The 12,206-nt window shown below is 44.8% G+C and overlaps 1 protein-coding gene across 1 annotated transcript; it reads left to right on the forward strand.

Moving 5' to 3' along the window:
* Positions 1–316: 316 nt before the first annotated feature.
* On the forward strand, positions 317–10,722 carry LOC115254122 (chromatin assembly factor 1 subunit A). The gene is made up of 5 exons (XM_029868175.2): positions 317–846; positions 905–3,146; positions 7,979–8,145; positions 8,214–9,130; positions 9,656–10,722. The coding sequence occupies exons 1-5, from the start codon at positions 763–765 to the stop codon at positions 10,146–10,148; spliced, it is 3,903 nt and encodes a 1,300-aa protein (XP_029724035.1). The 5' UTR covers positions 317–762; the 3' UTR covers positions 10,149–10,722.
* The last annotated feature ends 1,484 nt before the right edge of the window (positions 10,723–12,206 follow it).

Consider the following 12,206-nt stretch of genomic DNA (forward strand, 5'->3'; position numbering starts at 1 on the left):
TATCACATGAAATCAAGAGGGTATATGAAAAGTATGAGGAAATCGCATAGTTTCAATTGGAAAAGCACATGACTTCGTGGACTTCTATGAAGAGTCGACTATGCGTTTGATTTGCACAGGTCGTATGTTTGCTGTGATCTCGGCTGTGATTCCCATGCGCACATTCGACCTATTCAAATCGAACGCCAGTTATTTTTGCGTTCTTTTGACATATTTTTGAGTAATCTGTTTTTTTCGTGCACGAAACATAACACATCGTAACGCGCTGGAAGTGCGTTCATTTGCGTTGGTGCGACTGGAAAACGTCACGGGCCGCGTTCATCCGCGCGGCGCGAGTGCATCCTTCCACGGGGTGTTTATTTTGAAAACCGCGCTCTTTTTGAAACGTCAAACGCGGTTTTCTTCTGCCGCCCAACAATCGGTTCGGTCGTGCTGTCCGTGCAAAGGGGAAAATACGTGGAAAATCCGGAATTTTCTGTGCAGATTGTGACTCATTCCGGGAATAATTAGTGCTGTGGACTGTGCCTTGTTATTTGATGAACTTTGGTCGGGTTAGGTGGGTGGATTTCGAACATTTTTGGTTTGTATCGCGATAGGCTGTGGCTCACAACGAAGGGGTTTCGATAGCACATCGATCGGTAGCGCTAGATCTCCCTGATCACTGGGAAGGATTAATGCGCTCGAAGTAGTGCGACGAGAAGAAGAAGAAAAATTGAACCGAACAACAATTAAGTGAGAAAAGCATAGTCTTGCGAGGGTAGGATGGAATCGGTCGCCAAAGGCGATTGCAAGCTGTCGCCTTCTGCGTCTGCGAAAAAGTTGAAACAGACGAGACTTCCCTTCCAGGTAAGTGTCCTAATAGAAATCATAGGGAATCATGTGAGTAAATTGTTTTGGCTTACAGATTCTAAGTGGATCACCGGTGGCCTCACCAGAAGCAGCAAAGACCACTCCCAACCGTAAAAGGAAGCCCTCGATCGAAGCGGATAACAACAGAGCTTCTAAGATTGGCAGAATTTCAGAAGCGAAGGAAAACGTGAAAGACTCTGCAGAAGTCATTGTACTGGACGAGGAGAGTACAGAAGCATCACCAACTGGAAATGAGTCGGCAGTGGTTGAGGTTCCAGAGGACGAGTTGTCTCAAACGCCTACCAAAACTGTGGGTGAAACCAGCGGTGATCCGGCTGGCAAGGACACGGAAGACAGGATTATGATAAAGTTTCCGTTAGGGAAGAAGAAGACTCGCAAGAACAGCGCCGGGGAAGAAGGATCTGCTAAAAAGAAAGCGCCAAAGGAGAAAAAGAAGCAACGTAAGGTAAACAAAAAGAACAAAACAAACGATCAAGACCCTCAGCAGGCGGAGGAATCGATTGTGCTTGATGAGAGCGATTTATCAGATACAGAAAAGGCTGAGGGAGTTGAACAGGAAAACACCAAGAAAGAGGATGAAAAGCAAGCAGTTGTGAAGGAGATAGTTGAAGCTTCCGATGTCACGAAGGAATTGAAGAACACCGAGGAAAAGGTTCAAGAACAAGGCAAAAAAGAACAGGCAGGCAAATCTGAGAACAACAGTAATGAATCCGCAGACGAAAAACCTGTTGATAAAGGAGAGGTTGAAGCACAAGAGGAACGGGATGATCAATCAACGGAAGTTGAAAACAACAAAGAACTCAAAGTAGAACAACCTGCTGAAACAGCGTCAACCGAAGAAGAGACAGGCGTTGAGAATGCTTCTAATGAGAATAAACCTGATGAGCAAGCAAAGGAAACCAAGAAGGAAGTGGACGGTGAAGCTGTCACGCCTCGTCGAACGCGTCTTCCCAGAACAGCTTCCCAGAAGCCTGCTGAATCTGAACAGAAGAAAGACGAAGTCACACCTAAACGCAGTCGATCAGCGAAGAAAACAGTAACGGATAAGAATTCGGAAACTAAAACACCGAAAAATCAGAAACCGACGAAAGAAGCCTCATCAGCGTCTAAAACCACCCCAAAAGTCCAACCGGCGAACGAAACGACAGACAAGGCGAGCAAACCAACGGCCGGCGCTTTGGACAAGATGTTTGCCAAGATTCAAACCGAGAGCAAGAAGAAACCTAGCGAAACGATCATCGAAAGTCAGAAGACTCCGGAGAAAAAACCACCCAAATTGGAAGATGACGTCATGGAAGTTGACCAGTCGGAGGAAGAAGCTACCGCTGACAATGTCCCCACCAACGCCATCAGTGTAAGCATTTGTCTGGACGATTCCAATGACGATGGTGCAAACGGAGACGACGAGGAAAACGCTTACATGCTGTGCACGCCTAACTCGAAAGATCGATCCCTGCTGGCGGCGGATGGTAAGGAGAAGAAACTCACTCCCAAGCAGATTGCCCGCCGTAAGGAAGCCGAACAGCGACATGCCGCCAAGCAGCAGGAGTTGGAAGAGAAGAAGAAACGGAAGCAGGAGGAAAAGGAAGCAAAGCAACGCGAGAAAGAAGAACAAGAGCTGATGAAGAAGAAGGAGCGAGAGGAAAAGGAGGAACAGAAGCGCAAGGAACGGGAAGAGAAAGAAGAGCAAAAGCGCAAGGAAAAAGAAGAGAAGGAAGAACAGAAGCGCAAAGAGAAGGAAGAAAAGGAGGAGCAAAAGCGCAAGGAACGAGAAGAGAAGGAACGCAAGAGACTGGCTGAGGTAGAAGCGAAGAACGAGGAAAAGCGCAAGAAAGAAGAGCAGAAGGAGGAGGAACGAAAGAAGAAGGAAGAGGAAAAAGAAGCCGAAGAAAAGCGTAAGCAAAAGACGGCGCAAGCTTTCCAAAGCTTCTTCGTGAAGAAACCGGCGCAGAGGGAGGTGAAACAATCGGACGACGAGAACTCCATGGATCAGCAGTCGGTAGGTGATGGAAGCGAGGCGATTCCCCGGCTGGCATTCATGCCATTCTGTGTCAAGGGCGATATGCGGTTGGCTCCCGTGTGCAGGGCTGTCCTAGAGGAGGATCGCAAAAAGCGATTGGAAAAGGTGCTAACGGAGGAAGGTTCAGCTAAGGATGACAGCAGACAGTGTTTGTATCTGCAGCAACTGAAGAGCAAGGATTACGTGGTGGGCAAGTGCGAGCGAACGTGGACGGCGCAGGACGACGAGGGAGATGAAGATGATGTGATGATTGTGGGTAAGTTGATCTTAAGATATGTCTTAGCCGTTTATGCTCCGTGTGATTCTTGTGAAATCAATTTATATTTCCACGACATAGAAATGAACCTTAGGGCTCTATCGAGAAAATATTCAGTTGGACACATGGTTTTCTACAATATATTCGTATTCTCGCAGATCATTTCAAGATTTATGTAGGAGTTCTTGGATTCCTCTTGGAAGCCCTTTTCTGTTCTCCAGGAGTTCCAAGGAAATCCCTCTAGAAGTTCCTCGGAAAATTCTGCAAAAGTTTCTCGGAATTTTATTCAAGAGTTCCTGGGGTGTATCTGCAAGAATTATTCGTAAATTCCTCCAGGAGAATTTCTCCAAGAATTCCTCGGAAATTCCTCCCGGAGTTCCTCGGAGATTCCTTTAGAAGTTCTACAGAATATGCTGCAGGAGTTACTCGGAGATTTCTTCACGAGGTTCTTGGGAACATCTCCATGAGTTCCTCCGGAAATACCTCGAGTTCCTCGGGAGTTCACCCAAGACTTCCTTAAGGAATTCCTCCAAAAAATCCCTCAGAAATTCATCCGGAGAATTCCGGGTGGGTATTCTTTTAGGAGTTTCTCGAGAATTTCCTTAGGCATTCCTCGAGAACTTCTCCAGGAGTTTCTCGAGAATTCTTCCTGGAGTTCCCCGGGAATTCTTCCAGAAGTTTCTCGAGAATTTCCCCAGAAGATCCTCGGGGATTCCTCCAAGAGTTCTTCGGGAATTTTCCCAGAATTTCCTCAATGAGTTCATCCTGAATTCATCTAAAACTTTCTCGGGAACTCCTTCAGGAGTTTCTCATGAATACTTCCAGGAGTTCCTATGGAATTTCTCCAGTAGGTTCTCGAAAATTCTTTCTCGAGGAGTTTCTCGAGAATTTTCTCTGGCGTTCCTCAAGAACTTCTCCAGGAGTTTCTCAAGAATTCTTCCAGAAGTTCTCTGGGAATTCTCCCAGGAGTTCCTCGAGAATTTTTCCAGGAGATCGTCGAGGATTCCTCCAAGAGTTTCTTGAGAATTTTTCCAGGAGTTCCTCGGGAATTCTTCAAGGAATTTCTCATGGATTACTCCTGAAGTTCCTCAGGATTTGCCCAAGGATTTCATCGTGATTTTCCTCAGGAGTTTCTCGGAATCTCCTCCAGGAGTTCCTCAGGAATATTTCCAGGAGTTCCTCAGGAATTCCTTCAAGAGTTCCTAGGAGATTATTCCAGTAGTTCCTCGGTAATTTCCTCACGAGATCCTCGAGAATTTTTCCAGGAGATCCTCGGGGATTGCTCCATAAATTCCTTGGAAATTTTGCCAGGAATTCTAGGGAATTCCGCCAAGGAGTTCATCGTGAATTCATCTAGAAGTTTCTCGGGAAATAGTCCAGGAGTTCCTCATGGATACTTCGAGGAATTCCTAAGGGTTTTTCCAGGATGTCCTCAAAAATTCTTCCTGGAGTTCCTTGAGAATTTCCTCAGGCGTTCCTCGAGAAATTCTTCAGGAGTTCCTCGAGAATTGTTCCAGGAGCTTACCGGGAATTTCTCAAGGAGTTCCTCAGGAATTCTTCAAGGAGTTTCTTATGAATTACCCCTGTAGTTCCTCAGGAATCTTCAAGGAATCCATCGTGATTTTCCCCAGGAGTTTCTCAGTTATACTGCCAGGAGTTTCTCAAGAATTCCTCAAGGAGCTCATCGTGAATTTATCTAGGAGAAGTTCCTCATGAATACTTCCAGGAGTTACAAAGAAATTCCTCCAGGAGTTCCTCGAAAATTTCCCCAGGAGGTCCTCATGGAATTCCTCCAGGAGTTCCTCGGGAATTTCTCCAGGAGTTCCTCATGAATACTTCCAGGAGTTCAACAGAAATTCTTCAGGAGATCCTCAGGGATTCCTCCAGGAGTTCTTTGTGAATTTATCTAGAAGTTTATTGGGAATTAGTCTAGGAGTTCCTCATGAATACTTCTAGGAGTTCTTTTGAAATTCCTCTAGGAGGTCATCGAAAATTATTCTAGGAGTTCCTGAAGAACTTCCTCAGGAGATCCTCGTGGAATTCCTCCAGGAGTTTCACGGGATTTCTCAAGGAGTTCTTCGGGAATTCTCCAAGAAGTTCCTCGGGTATTCTTCAAGGAGTTTCATATGAATTACTCCTGGAGCTCCTCTGAAATTTCTCAAGGAGTTTATCGTGAATTTCCCCAGCAGTTTTTCTGGAATATCTCCAGGAGTTTGTCGATAATTCTTCCAGGAGTTCCTCGGGAATTTTCTCAGGCGTTCCTCAAGAACTTCCCCAGGAGTTTCTCTGGATTTCCTCAAGAAGTTCGCCGAGAATTTTCCCAGTAGTTCCTCAATAACTAGGATAAGGACTCCTCCAAGAGTTTTTTGGGACTTTCTCCAGGAGTTCCTTCGGTATTCATCAAGGATTTCCTCGAAAATTTTTCAAAGAGTTCCTTTAGAATTACCCCAGGAGTTCCTCAGGATTTCCTCAAGAAATTTTTCGTGAATTTTCTCAAAAGTTTCTCCGCAACTCTTCTAGGAGTTCCTCAGGAACGCATCCGGGAGTGCCTCGGAAATTCCTCCAGAAGTTCCTCGGGAATTTTTTCAGGAATTCCTCAGGAAATTTTGTAGGCGTTCTTAAGAAATTCATAATGTTCAGGAATTTTTTGAGGAATTCCTCAAAAGTTCCTTCAGGACTTTTACGGAAGTTCCTCCAGGAGATCCTCGAAAACTCATTCAAGAGTTCCTCTGGAATACTTCCAAGAGTTCCTGAAAAATTCCTCCAATAGTTACTCAGGAATTCCTTCAATAGTTCCTCAAAAGTTCCTTCAGAAGTACTTCAGGAATTCCTCTCGAATTTCCTTGGGAGTTCCTCGGGAATTCCTCCAGAAACTTCTTGGCAATTCCTGACGAACTTCTCGAGTAATTCCCGATTAAGTCCTTGAAGATTTTCAGAAACAGTGCCTGTATAAATTGAAGAGGTTTTCTTAGAAAAAATCTTGAGGAACTCCTAAGAAATTTTCGAGAAACTCCAGCAGCAATTCCCGAGGAACTCCTGAAGAAATATCCGGAGAACTCCTGGAGGAATTCTCGAGGAGCTGCTGAAGAACTGTCCTAGAAATTCCTGGAGGGATTTTCGAGGAACTCCTGGAGAAATGGCCAACTAACTCCTGGAGGATTTTCCGAGGAACTCCTGTAAAAAAGTCTTCCAACAACGTCTAATGAAATACCCAAGGAACTACAGGGCAAATTCTCGAGGAACTTCTGGTGGTATTTCAGAGAAACTTCAGGAGAGGATCTCTTTGAGAAATTCTTGAGAAGGAAATAACTTCTGCAGCAATTCCCGACGAACTGGATGAGATACACCCTCTTCCAGGAATTCCAGGAACTTCTTGTTGGAGTTTACAAGGAAGTCCTAGAGGAATTCTCGAGGAACTGCTGCAGAAATTTCCAAACAACTTCTGGAGGAATTTCCAAGTCGCTCCCTTAAAAAATTGCGGGATACTCCTGAACGAATTTTCCTCAGGAGATCCTCAGGAACGTTTCCAGGAATTTCTCCAGGAGTGAATCGAGAACTTCTTCAGGAGTTTCTCGGGAATTCCTCCAGCAGTTACTTGGGAATTCCTTCAAGAGTTCCTCAGGAAATTTTGTAGGATTTCTTAAGAAATTCATCCAGATGTTGGGAATACCGAGTTTCTCGGAAATGTCTTCAAGAATTCAACGGGAATTCATCCAGGATATCCTCGGGAATTATTCCAGGAGTTCACCACTTCTGGTTCCAGGAGAATTACCTCAAGAGCTTCTCTAGAATTCTTTCAAGAGTTTCTCAAAATTTCCTTCAGGACTTCTACGGAAGTTTCTCTAGGAAATCCTCAAAAATACCTTCAAGAACTTGCTCGAGAACTCCTCCAGGAGTTCCGTGGTATGTAATTCATCCAGGAATTTCTGAGGAATTTTCCAGGAGTTCCTCGGAAATTCTTCTAGAAGATCCTTGAGAATTTTCCCAGGAGTTTGTCGTGAATTTCCTCAAGGAGTTCCTCGAAAATTCCTCGGAAATTCTTCGAGGAGTTTCTCAATAAGTTCCCAAGCAGTTCATTAGGACTTCCTTCAGGGGTTCCTCGAAAATTTCTCCAGGAGCTTCGTCGGGAATTCCTCCGAAAGTCTCGAGGAACTTCTGAAGGGATTCCCGTGTGTGGAACTCCTGGTCGAATTCCTGAGAAACTTCTCGAGGAGTTTCCGAGAAACTCCTTGAATAATTTCAGGAGAAGTCCTGTAGAAATTCCCAAAGTTCTCTGGGAAAAAAATGGGGAACTCCTGATGAAATTTTCGGGAAACTCCAGCAGCAATTCCCAAAGAACTTCTAGAGGAATTACCGAGGTGCTGCTGAAGAAATTTCCTAGAAATTCCTAGAGAGATTTCCGAGTAATTCCTGGAGAAATGGTCGATTTACTCCTGGAGGATTTCCCGAGGAACTTCTGTAAAAAATCTTCCAAGAACTTTTGAAGATATACCCGAGGAACTCCTGGGTGAATTCTCGTGAAACTCTTGGATGTATTTCCGAAGAACTTCTGGAGAGGATCTCTTGAAGAAAGGAACTCCTGCAGCATTTCCCAAAGAACTTCTACACTCCCCATCCTCTCCTAAAGGAATTCCAGGAACTTCTTGCAGGAGTTCAGGAGGAACTCCTAGAGGAGTTCTCGAGAAAAACATGAAGAAATTTCCGAACTACTCCTGGGGAATTTCCAAGAAGCTCCCGAAAAAAAAATACGAGAAACTACTGAAAGAATTTTTGGAGAACTACTTCTGAGAAGTTTAATCACTAAAGTCACTCTTCTTTTCCTCATGATTCAGACGATAACGTTTGCCATCAGATCGAAGTGGATCCGGCAGCTGCTCCGTCCCGTCGCTACCGGGCAAAGTTCTTCCTATTTGAGGAGAACCGTCGGCCTCCATATCGAGGAACGTGGCGAAAGCGCAGCGCTCAGATCAAAGCTAGGCGTCCCTTCGTCCAGGATACCGTGAGTACAATAATATTATAAGCGGTCACTTTGACTCGGAATTTTAATCAATTTTTCCCCTCTTCTAGAAATTCTTTGACTACGAAGTTGACTCCGATGACGAGTGGGAGGAAGAGGAACCGGGTGAATCGCTCCACGGCAGTGACGACGAGAAGGATGTCGATCCGGAGGAGGACTACGAAGTGGACAACGATTTCTTCGTGCCGCATGGACACTTGAGCGACGAAGAGATGCAAGCCGAGGACGATGTCATGGAGGACAACAGTCCAGAAACGCAAAAGGCCAAGCTGAAGATCCTGCAGCAGGAGTTTGCCGCCGAAATGAAGAAGAAAACGGAGAAAATCAAGCCCCGTCTGATCGGTTGCCTGTGGGAAAATGGACCCGGCGAAGCCCCAGAATGTTCGCCGATTATTTGGGAAATTCTCAAAGCTCGAGCCATGCTGTATGACCCGGAGGAACCCATTTCGTTTATGGTGCAGAAATCAGAACCCGAATCGACAAACTCGTCACCCTCGAAGGAAAAAGAAGCAATCGAGCGGAAGCCCAAGCAGGTCAAACTGGTGGACGAAGGGGTTAAGGAATTGATCACGCTCATCCATGGCAGTGCCCTGAGCCGTAAGTTCCTGATCAAGGAATTCCTGGCGTACTGGGCCAAGCGGAGGGACGAGGGCGAAGCCAATGTCCCGCAGTACGGTCAGGATAGTATAAGGACAAAGATTCTGGAAGTAGCCAGCTGGAGGCCCTGCCCGGACGAAGGCCAGATGCAGAACAAAATGTGCTGGTACGTCAATAAGGAAGCGCTGATCAAGTACGGGCTGACCGATCTGAAGGTCCCCACCGGATGGGAGTTCATCCTGAAACCGATCACCAAAAGCAAAAAGGAGAAAAAGCCGAAAAACGGGGAGGAAGCCAATGGGGAGGACGAAGGCGAGAAGAAGCCGGAAACGAAAAAGGAGTCTCCCAAGGATAAGGAGAAAAATGACAGGTTAGTGCAAGCTTGTCCGATAACTGTAATTCTACTTATCCTAAAATATAAGGAGCAGGACATTTGGCATAAAGTCATTTGGCATAAGGTCGTTTGACATAAGGTCATTTGGCATAAAGACATTTGGCATAACGGTTATTTGGCATAATGGACATTTGGCATGCTGGATTTACACCCTTCTTTGTTATCCCGAGTGTCCATTATGCCAAACCTTATGCCAAATGACACATACCCCTTACCATCGGCTTTGGACTGACTTGCGCTCTCATTGCCCCACCAAATGCTGCAAAATGAAAATGAAAAATACTTTGTCGACTATGATCAACTCCGACCAGTCTTATTTGTGATTTATTCAATGAACTTGTAGGTAGAGCGTAGAGGTTAGATGGCCAATGTTCAATTTCCATTAAATTCCTCAGACGGTATTTTAATCCTTTCGTCCTAATATCTAACTACTGAAAGTCTCTAAAATAAAGCGGATTGAATTGAAATTAATATCTAACTATTATTCCTTTTCACCAACAGACTGCAATCGACGCCGAGTTCGGCATCGAAATCGAAACCCCCCGCCGCTCCCGCCGCCAGCATCACCAAGTTCACGAAGAAACTCTCCGAGGACGACAAGCGAAAACAGTTTGCCAAGGCGCGGAAATCCAGCGCAGCATCACCCGGCAGCGTCAGCAAAAAACCTGCCAACACTGCCGCATCGCCCGTTGTGGCATCTCCCAGCAGCGCTGAGACGAAACCAGCCACGGCAAAGAAGCGCGTCTCGCTGCTGATGTCGGTTCCACGGGGGCAGACCATCAATCAGACCACCAAGAGCAATCTAATCAGTCAGTTTCTGGCCAAGACTGGCAACACTGGCGGCAGCAGCAGCAGTGAGACTAGTGATAGCAGCACGAAGAAGAAGAAGAGTAATGCATCGGAAGCGATGGAGGTTGATCCTCCGGTCGCGAATGGGAACCACGGCGGTCGAGCGACCGAACCCGGCGAGGAGGTCATTGTGTTAGATGATTAAGGCTTATTTTAACCTGGGTATCGAACCAGTTTCAAGTGTATCTGTCGTTGCAAATAAACTTTTTTTTGTAATTTATTATACGCTATTTCCAATCGACAGAGATGTTCAGCAGTTTGGCATCCCGCAGAGCATTTGCTTTTTTTTCTGCTGAAGAAGTTAATCTATGATCATGAATGTGGAAAAGTTGTATTATTGGGATCCAAAACTTCTTAGTATCTAGGGTACATACACATACTCTGAATATTTTTAAACCTACTAGTCGTAAGCGCACTTAGTTGATTAGTCACCCAGCTATATATCTATCGAACCGCATCCACTGTACTGTTATTTGATTCAGTTTAGAATTGGTGTTTTTATTTCGTTGGGGTTAACCTAGCTAGGTGAATACAATGGTGCAGCTCTAGGTAGATAGGCGTGGTGCGTTCCAGAAGCGATTATCCGACACACCACCAGAAAATTGCTTTACGATCGTACGAAAGTACCTACCTACTGTATGTACAGGAGAACCAAACAAACGAAAGAATCAAGAGTTGAATAAACTATGTGCGAACATTATACGTATCTTTTAAACGGATTCGAAATGCTTTTTTTTATTTATTCTTTTCAGCACCAGTCGTTTCATGATTCGATGTATTCAGTAGCTGAAATTCGGTTATATTAAAAAGAAATTATGGTTCCAGTTTTTTTTTTTGCGGTTTAATTCCCCGTAGGACCTATACTGCCCCCATTCGCACATCAGTCCCATGTGAATAAAAAACCCAGCAAACATGGGACTGTTATGCGAATAGGGGCAGTGTACATGAACCTTTACAGATATAAGAAAACTTCGCTTCCACTGACCGGAGCTACCCAAGTAACCATTAGCACGATATTTCACCTATTGCGGTTTATACTGCCTTTCTTCGCATATCAGTCCCATATCGTTTCTAGTGCGAATCAGTTTTATCACTCACGAGGTCATTTAAAACAAATTTGATATCTTCCCCGCCTCATTTCACAGCTAAACATGCCACGAATATAACCATGAAGTTAAAATTCAGACGGTCGTCGACCACCACGCTCAGGTGCTTCTAAGCATGTTGCGATGGAATTCTCTGCTCTTCATTCGCGATCTCCATCCTTTGGATTGCTTTGAGATTAAAGATAACGAGCAATTCTGTCTTGTGATGGGATATCTACAGCTTCACGCCACTCATCCATCTTTCATCGGTGTCGATTGACTCCGTCACAAGTATTTCCACCTCTTCGATTGTTTTGCCAGATACCTACCACTATGATGCCGTCATCTGCGAACCTCACACTCGGTCTGCCTGTTAAGGATGATACTCTCTAGAAGTTTTCCGAGCATATCGAACAGTTCGGCCTGGTTTTGACAGTAGTAGTAGCACTAGTTTTTGGACCTTCCATATACACTCCCGATCAAAAGTTTGGGGTCACCCCCTCAAAAACATGTAATTTTTTTAGGCCCATATATTCGCCAATTTGCGTCCGATTTCAAAACCCTAGGTTTCATTCAAAAGATAATAAGTCAAAGAAACTTTGAACATGATTTAAAAGATTTTTTTTTCAAAAAATGTTGTATGTAAACTTAACTTAAAGTTGTCAAATTTTCTAAAAAATGAATATAAACTTACGGCAGTGTCGCTGGAAATTGGGTTGACCAAATTTTAAGATGAGAGCGGTAATATAACCCATTTTCTATTAGCTTTCAACTGCTTTTTACAGAAATTAGACCGTACAATTCGTAGTTGCTACTCCGTGATTGACCAGAACAATCGAAATTGCACAAGGAACCAACAAACGGAGCTTGGGAGTAGCTACCGCTCTCAATGTGCACAGTTCGAGAATTCCAGACTTTATTAGTCAATAACGGCGCTGGCCACGTCCTTACGGTCATCGAGGAAGGAAAGGAATGTTAGTGTGACGTACGTTGCTACTAGAGACCGAGATCACCTCATCTTCTCCACGACTGTCACGGGAAGGAGTTTTTGTTAGTGGGGAGGGGGAGAGTCACATGATTTGGATTCACTTTGGTAAGAGATGTGATTCATGCAACCT

This window comes from Aedes albopictus, chromosome 3 (genome assembly GCF_035046485.1).
Source record: "Aedes albopictus strain Foshan chromosome 3, AalbF5, whole genome shotgun sequence".
Taxonomy (NCBI): Eukaryota; Metazoa; Arthropoda; class Insecta; order Diptera; family Culicidae; genus Aedes; species Aedes albopictus.